This window comes from Sorex araneus, chromosome 6, assembly GCF_027595985.1.
Source record: "Sorex araneus isolate mSorAra2 chromosome 6, mSorAra2.pri, whole genome shotgun sequence".
Lineage (NCBI taxonomy): Eukaryota > Metazoa > Chordata > Mammalia > Eulipotyphla > Soricidae > Sorex > Sorex araneus.
In genome coordinates, this window is record NC_073307.1 from 46,691,027 (window position 1) to 46,704,852 (window position 13,826).

The window sequence follows — 13,826 nt, forward strand, 5'->3', positions numbered from 1 at the left end:
GAAAGAAAGAAAGAAAGAAAGAAAGAAAGAAAGAAAGAAAGAAAGAAAGAAAGAAAGAAAGAAAGAAAGAAAGAAAGAAAGGAGAGAGAGAGGGAGGGAGGGAGGGAGGGAGGGAGGGAGGGAAGGAGGGAAGGAGGGAGGGAGGGAGAGAGGGCGGGCAGGAGGGAGAGAGGGAGGGAGGAAGGAAGGAAGGAAGGAAGGAAGGAAGGAAGGAAGGAAGGAAGGAAGGAAGGAAGGAAGGAAGGAAGGAAGGAAGGAAGGAAGGAAGGAAGGAAGGAAAAGAAAGGAAGAAAGAAAGAATTTTCTAGACTAGATGTTTTCTCTGTCCCCTTCTCTCTACTACTGAAAACCTGGAAATCAAGGGAGACTGAGTGAGCTGAATCTCCTTGAATTTCCCCACAGGCTCCGGACTGCCCAGCTCTGAGGAAGCAAACATTTGAGCCTGTCTCAGAGGCCTGGGGACAGAGACACTCAGAGCACCAAGACAATTGTCACTTCCTGAGTTCCCCTATTTCCAACATGGTTTCCTGGGCCCAGATGAACACCAAATAATGTGGGGTTTTTGTTTGTTTGTTTGTTTGCTTGCTTGTTTGTTTTGATAAGCTGGGAAGGGCACTGCAGACTGTAGGGTTAGCCTGGAGCTCTGCTGGGCTGCCTCTCCCAGGGGAGACAGGAGAGATAGGACCTATTTGGAAAGGCACCCTCACCCCAAGGCCTCCCCCACCCCAGGAAAGGAAGGAGACATGGGCCTAGACCCAAGGCTCAGGGCTGCATGTGAATCCTGGCTCTGACAATCCCTTGAGGGGTACGTGCAGGCAGGTGAATCTATCTCTCCGAGCTGCCCCAAGTGAGCAGTGGGCATCTCAGGGGTGGTTTTAAGAATCAGATGAGATGGGACCAGAGCAATAGTACAACAGGCAGGGCAAGGCACTGGCCTTGCCTGCAGCAGACTCGGATTCAATGCCTGGCACTCCGGAGTGTCCTCCTAACACCGCCCGGAGTGATTCCCTGAGTGTAGGGTCATGAGTAAGCCCTGAGCATCATTGGATGTGCAAAACAAACAAAAAGTATTAAAAATAAATGTCTTTACGATTTATTGCCAGAAATCTTTTCCGTGTAGCCCTGTTTTATGTACCCAGGGTTGTGTAAATTTCTCAGGCACAGAGGGACTGAATTGGAAAAGGTTTAAGAAATCCTAGTGGAGAGTAAGAGAGAGAGCAGAGCTGGTTAACAGGCGCCCCTGCACACACCCGAGTGGGGAAACGCCCACCATCAGTCCCGGCTTCATCGTCAGCTCTGTGCACCTCATTGTTAGAACCCCTGGACCAAGTGCAGCAAGATGATCTTTTAAAAACATTGAACTGGGATCTCCTCCCCCAAGCCCTTTCATCCTCCGTCTGTTCAGTGAGCCAGGCCTGGGGGCCTGGGATGGGCCGCAGAGAGCAAAGACAAAAGGGGTCACTTCCTGGATTTTGAATTTCAAAGGTCTGTGCCCTTGGCACAGGAAGGATTCATGACAAAGCTGGATATTCTGGAGACAGTTTCAATGAGCCGAGTAGAAAGACTCCTTTAGCAGAAATCGATGGGCCCCGGTACACACGGGGCAGGCAGCGCTGACAAGAGGAACCATGCTGAATCCTAAGAAAAATGAATGGAGTCATTTTCGTGTGTGTCTCCAAGTCCTGTACGGAATGATCACAAGTCTTAGGTGGGGTAGTATTTTGTGTTGTTTTCCGACCTTAGTTGGCATTGAGAAATGTGAATTCTGTGGCACGAGACCTCCTCTGGGTTTGCAGAGACTCCGCTGTCTTCATCCCCGGAGAATCTGTCGCTCAACCTTCTGCATGATTGCGGCGCAGAAGGGCGCTGCGGGTCTAGCCCAGGTCTCCCGGAGAGCGGCGGCGGGGGTGGGCCTGGGAGGGGGAGGCAGTCGCCGTGTACTCTCAGCACAGGTCTGTAGACAGACCACACCCGGGCTAGGGAACCAGCTCCGCGCCGAGACCACTGAAGACACTGACAAGCAGAGGGTGGCGGGAGGAGAGTCTGTTGCAGCAAAGGTTTTACAGCGGAACATGGTCTGGGGGTGACAGACGGTGTGACAGTCCCGCTGATGCAGGAAACTGGGGCCAGGCCGAGGCCATCTGTGCAGGAACCGGGGTTCCCAGGGGGCTCCTACTCCTGCTCAGCTGCAGCTGCCAGCCCCCGAGGAGCCTGCCTTGCACGGGCACCTGCCAGTCATGCCTGCCCACACCCAGGGCGCTGCCCAGGGCTGCCAGCCCGGACCAGCAATCCCAGCCTCTTTCTCCTCCATGGAGACTGAATCTCACCTCCCCGGCCACGGTCTGTGCTCTGCTATCCCCGGCTACCCTCTGAATTCTATGCTGCAATCTTTGCTTAATTGAATAGATGCGTTTAAGACACCATATCGGGGCTGGAGTGATAGCACAGCGGGTAGGGCGTTTGCCTTGCACGCAGTCGACCCAGGTTCGAATCCCGGCATCCCATATGGTCTCCTGAGCACCACCAGGGGTGGTTCCTGAGTGCACAGCCAGAAGTAATCCCTGTGCATTGCTGGGTGTGACCCAAAAAGCAAAAAAAATAAATAAGACACCATATCAATGTTACACATTAGTGTAGTATATATAATAAACATATATAATGTAGATTATATCAACATCAACATTATAGGTTGATATAGAATAAAATTTGTTTGTTTGTTTTTTGCTTTTTGGGTCACACCTGGCGTTGCACAGGCGTTACTCCTGGCTCATGCACTCAGGAATTACTCCTGGTGGTGCTCAGGAGACCATATGGGATGCTGGGAATCGAACCCGGGTTGGCCGCGTGCAAGGCAAACGCCCTACCCGCTGTGCTATCGCTCCAGCCCAATATAGAATAAAATTGGTTTTCAACCTGCTGAGTAATCGATGCATAACTGTCCTTAGTATTTTTATTTTTTGAGATTAGTTCTTTTTTTAAAAAAAAATTTATTTTATCGGGTACTTCACAATATTTGATTACATTTAACATTCAAATACCAATTCCACCACCATTACACCTTCCCACCACCAAATTTGGGATGTTTCCATCTCAAGCCCTGAAGTATTTTTATTTGTTATGTAATGCCAGGGATCAAACCTCGGGCCCTGCATATGCAAAGCCTGTGTTTTTCCACTGAGCTACAACCCCAGCCTGAATGATTGCTAATGAAAGAGGAGAAATGAGTGCGATTAGTCTCCCCCGAACCTGCTCTCCTCCAGAAATTAGCTCTGCTGGTACTTTGGTACGGCAGAAAGTGGAGCTTAGTGGTGAGAAACCAGGTTCTAGAGTCAAAGGGCCTAGATTCTGATCCTGCCTCTTCTGTGTACTGTGTGACCTTGAACAAATGATCCACCTCTCTGAGCATCAGTTCCTTCCAGGAATCTGCAAATGAGGGTAATAGCATCCCTTCCTGAGCTAGGAAAACTCCATGCGCAGCAAATGTAGATTGCTGAGCGCAGCTGACCTAGAGGGACCACAGTTAACATCATCCGTTATCCTTCCAGACCTTTTCTTGTGGATCCCCCCCTCTTCTTGCTTCCAGCATGGCCTCCGTTCCAAACTCGTCGCCATGTTTCTGCCTCCTGAAACTGACCTCCCAGTCCATGTACCCTAACGCTGAGCCTCACCAATGACTCTGGCTTCATGGTATGCTCACCCTTGGGGACTCTGTCCCCTCCCCTCAGCCCAAAGGCTCTCCACCAGGCCAGCCCACCCTCTAGCTGTGCCTTCTCCCTCATCCATTTTTTTTTCTTTTTGTGTCACACCTGGTGATGCTCAGGGGTCACTCCTGGCTCTGCACTCAGGAATTACTCCTGGCGGTGCTCGGAGGACCATATGGGATGCTGGGAATCAAACCCAGGTCAGCCGCGTGCAAGGCAAACGCCCTACCTGCTATGCTATTGCTCCAGCCCCTCACCCATTTTTTTAAAATTCAAGTTACCTTAGAAGAGATACACCAGTGTTCGGAGGCATGCCTAAGTTTCTGGAGGAGGTCAATCACTTCTCCCTTTCAGGCTGAGCTTTGGTTCCTTCTGAGTGAACCCATTGCACCAGATTCACTCATTCCGTGGTTATGGAGCCCTTGACTGTACCTGCATGAAGGGTGCTTTGACAAGCACGCTGTCCCGCTGTCCCGGCCAGCTTCCCAGAGCCTCTCTGTCCCCAGGTTCTCACACACACATAAGTGAGCAAGGTGTAATGATGGGAGGTGACACATGCGTGACCCTGAGAGGTTACTAAAAGCAGCTCTCACTGTCTTCCTCTCCAAGTTTCCAGAAAACAAATTACTCACTGATTCGAAGTAAGCACGCACAACAAACACACTCACACATCCCCCTGGAAACTGCAGATGTGCCCAAAATACACCGCCCCCGAGACAACATAGATCATAGCCTCCATTGCCACAACAGGAAACACCCAATTCACACATTCCTCTGCAGGATGTATCAGAAGCATGTCAGCCACCCACCTCTGCAGCCCACAGGAACCCTGAACAAAGGGCCACTGGGGGGATGCTTGGAAGAGGGGGGGCGGGGAGAGGGGGATGCAAACGTAGCAGATGGGCCGAGGACCAAGGATTTTTCTGTTTGGTGTGGTTTTGGTTTTTCCTAGGCAGTCAGTAGGGCAAGAAAACCAGAGAACCTAGGTCCAAACTGGATGGATTGCTCCAAACACAGCTTTGTAGTGTTGGGACCAAGGGGAGGGGTGATTTAGAGAGAACAAGAGACCAGGGCCTGGAACCAGGACTAGCACAGTGGTTAGGGAATTTGCCTTGCAAGGCACAAGTTCGATACCCGGCATCCCATCTGGTCCCGTGAGCACTGGCAGGAGTAATTTCTGAGCGCGACCTTCTCCACGGACCCCCACATCTAGCCTCTCGGGTGGCTCAGCTTCTCTCTGTGAGGACGGGGTCAGTGAACGCTTCGGTCTCTTCCTTGGCGTTTAGCGAATACCAGTGAACACGCGCGCGCGGTACTTCGACTCTAATGAGGCCCTGGGGAAGCTGGCGTGTCACAGCAGCTGCACCGGTTGTTTTCCTGGACCTGGGCTGTTGCAAGTTCATTGCTGAATCAGTTGATTCCCTGCTTGATGTTCACCGTTCACCACAGCACCACTGTTTTTATCACACTTCCAGCCAATGATTCACAGTTGTTATACTGTCTCCAAGTCAATTTTGTCACTCTTTTAATTACACCCCAGTCTGGCATGGTGCTTTTCCTCTTTAAAGGCTGTTTTAAAGACCTCTCCTTTTGAATGTGGGAACATTTTTATCTACAAGGCCAGTGACCCTCAGGGTGGAAATAATGAAGCAGGCACGCCTGAGCGAAGGCGATGGAACTGAGGTGCTGTTGGCGAGAGAGGAAGCGTGCCACAGTCAAATAGTGTGTCACAGTTTAATAGTGAAGCCAGGTAGCAGGAAAAAAAAATAAAAGAAGGTAGCCCAGAAAAGGACACACGGATTCCCTGGTAATTTCTGTTTCCCCTTCCCGTCTTGGTTGTCCTTGCTGTTGCTGTTTCTGCTTTCACAGGAGGGGGGCGCACTTGCCTGTGGTGCTCACGCTTCAACTGTGCCACACTGCATTCAATCCGGGTGTGAGAAATGGCGGCAGGGAGCAAACTTGCGGCCTCATCACACTCATTCTTGGGCCCAGAAGTTCATCTTTCAAGTTTTTTTTTTAATTCACAGTGAGATATCACTGTATCACTGTCATCCCGTTGCTCATCGATTTGCTCGAGCGGGCACCAGTAACATCTCCATTGTGAGACTTCTTGTTACTGTTTTTGGCATCTCAAATACGCCACGGGGAGCTTGCCAGGCTCTGTCGTGCAGGCGAGATACTCTAGGTAGCTTGCCGGGCTCTCCAAGAGAGGAGGAGGAATCAAACCCGGGTCGGCCTTGTGCAGGGCAAATGCCCTACCCGCTGTGCTATCCTCCAGCCTTACAGTGAGATATACAGTTCCAAAATTGTTCATGATTGAATTTCAGTCGTACAATGTTCCAACACCCATCCCTTCACCAATGCACATTTCCCACCATCCATGTCCCATTTTAAATAGGAGGGAATTTTAGAAATTATTCTGCCCAATCTCAGTGATGGAGGTAATAGCCAGGAGGGAGCTGGGGTTCTGGACTCCTTTGCTGCCATGTTCAACTCCCCTTAAGTTACCATAACACCCGTCACCCTCCTTTGTTGCTGGAGCAAACAACAAGTCAGTTTGTTGTTTGCTCCAACAATTAAAAATGATCTCTGCAGTATTGCGGAAGTTTTACTTGCATTTTAGTTGTGGGATTAAGATGGGTTTTCCCTAGTCATAAACAACGTGGCACATATATATGTTGACTTACCATGAGGCACACCTGAAACCTATAAAGGGTGCTATAAGGCAGCGTTCCTTCCATTTCAAACATTTTAAAGATCCATTTTCCCTAGGTCCCTAGAGATTTGGTATGTGTATGAAAGAGGGCTTCATATCTTAGATCCCTGATTTTTCACTCAGAGGCATTAGCCAGCTGGTTTTTCTGTCTTAAAAATTATTCTAATTGCCAATGCCAGTGATTGAGATTGTTCATTTGTTCAGTCTCACAGTGTCTGAAGTTTGTAATATGGGAAAATGCCACACTACTCATTTTACTGGTTGGAATCTTTTGTTTCAAGATTATATTCATATGTATGTCCTTGGTTCCTACTGCAAGTTTTTTTTCTCTTTACAAAGGAATAATTTAAGTCTGAGATGGAGTTCTTGAGTTAATTTATGCATGTCATTTTCATAGAAATAGAAGTCATCCAGGTTTATTGCTGTAATTGCCCTGTCTTCATGCCTGGTGTTCTATTTTGAAGTGATAAGGCTGCAATGTCCAATATGGTGACCACTAGCCCCATGTGGTTACTTAGATGCAAATGTGTATTAATTAAAATCAACTTAATTAAAAATACAGTACCCCTGTCACACTAGTCACATTTCTGGTGCCCAATAGGACACATAGTTAGTGATTCTGTATTGCACATAATAAATACAGAGCATTTATACACCTTCAAACCTCTATTGAATTTGTAAATATAGTAAGAGAGAGGGCCAGGGATGTGACCTTGGGTTTAATTATCTGCACTATGGTTGCACCAGCATTTCCAGGAGCAACCCACCCAGAAAATTTTTCTCCTTGGTGCATTTCTCTTTTTTAAACAATTTTTAAAAAAATTTTATGTAGACCAGCATCATAACTGTTGATACGATTATAGAGTTGAAATTATTTAGATAACAGCTCGGATATTAAGACCAATAAGTATAAAAATCTATTTTTATGTGAATATTGTTATATGTGATCACAGGGTTGGTAAGTCCTCGTCTAAGAATTTATTAAGCTGTTTGTTGCTAGTGGAGCCTTCTGTGTTCTTGTTTTTACTTGTTGAGTTCAGTTGGCTTCCGTGTTACTTTCCCATCAAGTTTGGTGTGCTCCTCTGGAATTTCAGTACTGAGGAATTAGGAGGCGTCACGCAGCTGCATATGCAGCCACGACGCCCAGAGACTCCGGGATCCATGGCCCAGGGACTCCAGGATCCATGGTCTGCACTAATGAGTTGACTATGTGGGGGATATGGCAAGCGGACATGGCTGCCAGGGCTTCGGGAAGTATGGAGGTCGGGGCTGCGGGGAGGCAGCCTACCCCAACTCTGAAAAGACATCCTGGTACTTCCTGACTGTCCTAACACGCATCATTAATCAGAAACCATGGGTTCTCTTTCGAAACATCCTGTGAACTGTACGTCTGGACTGCCAACTTCGTGGATTATTTCACAAGTGGGTGGCACTAATGTTCTTTGACGCCTAGGACTGTGACTATTCCCAGATGCTGTGAACTGTATGAACAGGCCAGGCAGTTCACACCATGTTGCAGTTTCAAGAGTCACATGTAAGTTCACATGAAATTCAAAAGTCATTTGCCAGGGTTGGAGCAATAGCACAGCGCGTAGGGCATTTGCCTTGCATGTGGCCGACCCGGGTTCGAGTCTCAGCATCCCATATGGTCCCCTGAGCACTGCCAGGAGTAACCCCTGTGCATTGCCTGGTGTGGCCAAAAAAGCAAGGAAAAAAATAGTCATTTGCTCATGAAACAAACATTAGAAACGTCCTGTAAATAACCCTGAGTCCTCTCTGAGATAAAGGTTGTGTAGATCTAATACCTAGCAGAAAATCAGCCATAAAATTCAGTGTTTCAAGAGGGTCATGTAGGAAGAAAAGGCTCTTACATTCAGTCTTATACACACACCGAGGATGAGATTAGATAAAGTTGCTATTTTAATTTTCTAAGCAAACAAAATGTTATTGGAAGTGAGGTGGCATATCTGAGGATTGCTTCCCGACACTCCTGGAGTTTCTGTTGGTTCTCTCTGGATTAGGAAAAGTCTGATCACACCTATAAGCTCTACTCTTACCATGCTGCAGTACGAATCATACCTTTTGTATCTCAGTGTACATCAATAGTCTGGAAGAATCTTCACCAACAATTCATGCATTTCTGCTTATGGGACTGTTTGCAAACAGCAGAAACCAGCGTCGCTCAGCCACACTAGGCAGTGTTAGCCTGAGTGCAGCAGAATTCGGGCTGAGGGCTCCCTCAGAGCCACAGAGAGCCAGGGTTGGCCCAATCGAGCACCTCACTCTGGTTTCATGCCTTTATGTCTGGGTATTGCAAAGATTGAGATTAGACTAAAGACCATGATTACAAATCCTTTCTCCTTTCTGATGGAAAAAGTGAAGACAGGAGAAAAATCTAACTGATCTTGAAGTTGATGCTTGAGCAATGAGGCAGGTGGAATTAGAAGAGGTATGTGAGGATCTGTGTGTGATTCTGGAGAGACTCTTGCATCGAGAGTGATGATTCTGCTATTCGTCCTTACTCTGTTTTATAACTCCCAGCTTTGTTCCTCTTGACAGTAGTACATAAGACCTATACCTTCCTCACAGATTGAGGAAAGCAGGAGAGAGAAGTATTTTCTCATGGCTACTAAACAAGAATCAAAAAGGAAGCAAAGGAGATAGAACTAAAGAAAATGTTCTTGGAGACTCTGAGGGTAGGGGGGCAGATTGCTACCAGCTGTCAAGGACAGGGTGAGGGGTAGGACACTAATGGATGTTGGTGGTACATGTTAGTCGCTTTTTGAAATACTATTGAATGAGTTCATTAATGATTTAATTAACTGACTAACTTTTGTTAAACTTGGGGGTGCCTCCTCAAACAGTGCTCAAAAAAAGTCTGGCGGTCCTTGGCATCTCCAGTGATGTGGACATGAAAGAAGTAACTCTAGCCCTGTGGTTCTGGGGGTGGGGGACATGTAGTGCCAAGGGTCAAAATTAGTATCATGCATGCAAAGGAAGTACTCCAGCTCTTTGAGATGCCCCAGCCTTCTCCCCCCAAACCCTCTCTCCCACAATTTAACTTTGGTCTGAAATTTAACATAAGATTGAAAGCAAAAATTGAAAAAAAAAATCACTGTCACTGCCATCCCATTGCTCATCGATTTGCTCTAGCGGGCACCAGTAATGTCTCCGTTGTGAGACTTGATGTTACTGTTTTTAGCATATCCAATACACCATGGATAGCTTGCCAGGTTCTGCTGTGCAGATGGGATACTCTCGGTAGCTTGCCAGGCTCTCTGAGAAGGGCGGAGGAATTGAACCCGGGTCGGCCGCATGCAAGGCAAATGCCCTACCCGCTAAACAGAAACAACAACAACAACAAAAAAAACAGACTTGATTACAGAGCATGCACTCAGTGAGAGAAACACTGAGAGGTTACTGTCTCCTGCATCGGACAGCAAAGTGGCTGGAAGCAGTCAACTAGGCCTCAATCTGCTCCTGGACCTACAGCACACTTAGGATCCAGAAACTCTCAGTGAAGATCATCAGATGTCAGGCTTTCCAGCTGTTTGTCTTTAAATAAAGAACAAATCTACCTAGGTCTACTGGGCAGATAAATTAGATCATCTTTGATAATCAAAAGAAAGTTCTAGATTAATATACATAATGGGCACAAATTTATTTACTTACATTTGTGATGCAAGGGATCAAACCCTGTGCCTCAGACATATCAAGCTGTGTGATCACCAACACATGTTCTATAATTATAGAAAAACATTAGGTTGCAGCTGTATTGGTATGCTCCACTTATAGAACATGTTAAAGGCTAGGATAACAGAAATTCTTCCTCACCTGGGATAAATTCTAATCTGGGTTAGCTCAGCACTCTGCCCCGGGACTCCTCCGGCAGGAATTCAGGCGGCTGCATTCAGCACCCCCTCTGGTGCTCTCGATGCTTGCTGGCCTGGGGGAAAGGCAATATGACAGATCAAATTCTGGCTCTGAAGCCTTCCAATTGGAAAGGGCAATTTCTGTTCACATTTCATTGCCAATCACGTCACCATATGCAGTCCTTCGTGTGCCTGAAATGCACAGTTCAAATTTCAGTGAACAGACATGACCCCTAGTAGGATAGTTCCCACTGGGTCGAGAAGCCCTTGAACTAGGCCATGTGGATTGATAAGTTTCTGAACAGGTCAAGGTTGCCGTGTGTCCAGGCTAGCCGATTGCATGCCCATCCCCAAGTCTAGCCAGTATGTCAATAGGTATAAGCCGTAGAGACATTCCTCTGTCATTGGTTGATTTAATTTCTGGCCAGGAGAAGAGTGAGCCTTCTCCTAACAGAGTACATTGAGAGAATTAAGTGAGTCTCTCCCAGTGCCTCTAGAAACTTTATTGAAGAGGGAAGATTTGATTGCTCAATGACATAGTGATCTCAGTGCTTATATCGACGAGATGCACCAGCCAGCCAGCCACCGCTTTTAGGTCTTTCTAGGAAGGTGTCTACTATTATTAAATATATTTAATAATAGTAGATATATATGCTCAAGCACAGCCTGTTCCAGGTAAAAGAGATGAGAAAAGACATAAGAAAGGTCTCGCCAGTGGCAACAGAACCCGTGAGGCATGGGGGTAGGGGGAGAGAAGCTTGGGACACGGGTAGAGGGACGCTGACACTGGTAGTGGGGAATATAGGTCGGAACATTATTTGCAGGAAGCACTCACATTAACAGTATTGTAAACTACAGCTCCTAAATAAACACTGAAGGAAAGGAAAAGAGAACTGACTCAAAGAAGCTCAGTCTAATAGCTGCTGCAGTGCTCAATAAAGGTGAACATCACTGGGGGGGGGGGGGGAGAAAGAAATGAGAAAAATCTAAGCAAGAAAGAAAGAGACTCTGTAGGCTTGTGGAGCTCTGAAACTGACCATGAATCCTGAGATGTAAGAATCCCTTCACCAGCTCCACCAACTCCCTTCAAATGGCATAGATTGGGCATTTGTAAGTCTCCTGCAAAGTGCAGTCCAGGTTGCTTTATGACAAGTGCCCTGTCACTCCCTCCATAGACAGATAGATAGATAGATAGATAGATAGATAGATAGATAGATAGATAGATAGATAGATATTATGCTAATATACATACTAATATATATTTTAATCGAGATCCATTGCCTTCTACTTTATGCCCCATCCAGTGCGGTGTGCTACTGCTGGTTGTACAGTATGAGGTTTTGAGCAGCTAGTAATGTACAGTGCCTTCTTCTGTACCACATTTGCAGAAAGTCTGTGCTGACACCGACCACCCTTGCTTTATAGTGCTGGGGAAACCAGGGAAAAGTAACTTTTTTAATTTAAAAAAAATTTTTTAATTAATTTATTGCATACAGTGATTTATTGCACTCAATATTCTAATACCAACCCCACCACCATTACACTTCCAGAGTAGCACCATTATTTCAAATTTTCCCAATGACCATCAAAGCCTGCTCCAATAGCAGTCCCCAAATAATTTATTTCATATTGCTTATTATGAATAATCCACTTAAAATGATCAAAAAAGCTTCCTTAGAAGAAAGTGTGTGAACATTGTTAATATCTCAACCTGGAGCCATTACTAACATGTTTTTCTAGATTGAGCCTTGTGTGCTTATATATATATATATATATATATATATATATATATGTGTGTGTGTGTGTGTGTGTGTGTGTGTGTGTGTGTGTGTATACACATATATATGTATATATACGGCAGAGCCTGGCAAGCTACCCGTGGCGTGTTTGATATGCCAAAAATAGTAACAACAGTCTCACAATGGAGACGTTACTGATGCCCGCTCAAGCAAATCGATGAACAACGGGATGACAGTGCTATGTGTATATATATATATATATATGTATATATATATATAGATATATATATATGGAGGGAGCTTTACAGGGCACTTGTCATATTTTTTTTAATTGAGATCCGTTGCCTTCTACTTTATGCCCCATCCAATGTGGTGTGCTACTGCTGGTATACCAGTGGTGTAGAGTATGAGATTTTGTGCAGCCAGGAATGCGACTGTGCATTCAGGAATTCTAAAATTTAAAATAGAGTCATACAGGTGGACTTCAGCTTTTAACTGGATGGTGACTTTAGGGTCTGGAGGCATCTCTGCAGCTTGTTGCTCTCTTCCAAGTCTCTGGATCATGGCCATTCATGAGCCCATGAGGCACCAGAGGCAGTTTGTGGGCATGACTGCCAGACTCCTGGAAGAACGGAGAAGGGAAGAGATCACCCAATCTCACGAGATCCTGGAGAGTTTGGTCACAAATCCCACATACCTGGGCTTTTCCACAGATTCATTCTCATGCGTGAGGCTTGTTCCAAGTCTGTGGAGACCAGCCCAGGAGCATGGTGGTGATTGGGTTCTGGAGGGTTTTGTGTGCCAGGGCTCTGTTTTGGCAGGTGGTGGGCTCACCCGCCCACCTCTGGAATGCCCCAGATGAGAAGAGAAGTAACTTTACCTAAAGACTGTCTGTTTCTTTGAAACCCAGACGATGATTACAAGGCTCAGATTCCCTTTATGAAGCTGGAGAACTGATTTGGATCCAGAGATTGACTGAGAAGTGTTTCTGGAGAGCTTACCTTGAAATGCTCTAATGCCTCCTTTTTCTTCATCCCGAGATTTGGCCTCTTGTTACAAGGGAAGGTCATGTCATGTCCACACACATTTGCTGCTCAAGGAGAGTTCAGGACTCACATTCTAATGTCGTTTGCCTGCTAAGGATGCCTCATCATGGCATTCTTAGTCTGATTAAGTATTGAATGTATTTTTGCTAATCTTTTCCACCCTTTCTACTTTTTCACCCAGTTGTGGTTGCAGTAATGTCAGACTTATCATAAGGGCCTTCAGGATGCTAATCTCTTTGTTTCTTTCCACAGTTCCTTATCAACAGAACCCTTACAATCCTCGGGGCAGCTCCAATGTCATACATTGCTACCGATGTGGAGACACGTGCAAAGGGGAAGTGGTTCGTGTCCACAATAACCACTTCCACATCAGATGCTTCACCTGCCAAGGTAGGAGGCTTGGTTTCCCAGCTCCTTTCTGAGATTTGTGTGTCCCTGGGATAGTGGGCAGACCACACAATGACCATGAAGACACTTATTAAGGCTTAAAGAGACTTGCCTGGAACTTGTCACAAAGAATTCTCCCCCAAATCAGTGTAGAGAGGGAGAGGAGTGTTGTTGACATTGGAGGGGCAGGGAAGGGCATGGATGACCTTGAAGTGATATTGACCCAAAAGGAAAGGCAGTACTGTGAGCTTACCTCCCATCTGGAAAAAATCCCTGCTTCGGTGCTAAAGTACATGGTGAGCTCGTGGAAGAGCCTGCTCTCCTGGCTTGGCCTGGCACTGTGTCGAGCTCCTGCTCAAAGGATG

The 13,826-nt window shown here is 46.4% G+C and overlaps 1 protein-coding gene across 4 annotated transcripts in view; it reads left to right on the forward strand.

Moving 5' to 3' along the window:
* The window catches only part of ABLIM3 (actin binding LIM protein family member 3), a 120,366-nt gene that overhangs the window by 39,834 nt on the left and 66,706 nt on the right, over nucleotides 1–13,826 (forward strand). For all 4 annotated transcript variants that reach the window (XM_055143184.1, XM_055143185.1, XM_055143182.1 and 1 more), the window contains one exon: nucleotides 13,327–13,464. In XM_055143184.1, the coding sequence (XP_054999159.1) occupies nucleotides 13,327–13,464 (138 nt within the window). The remainder of the gene's footprint in view (nucleotides 1–13,326; nucleotides 13,465–13,826) is intronic.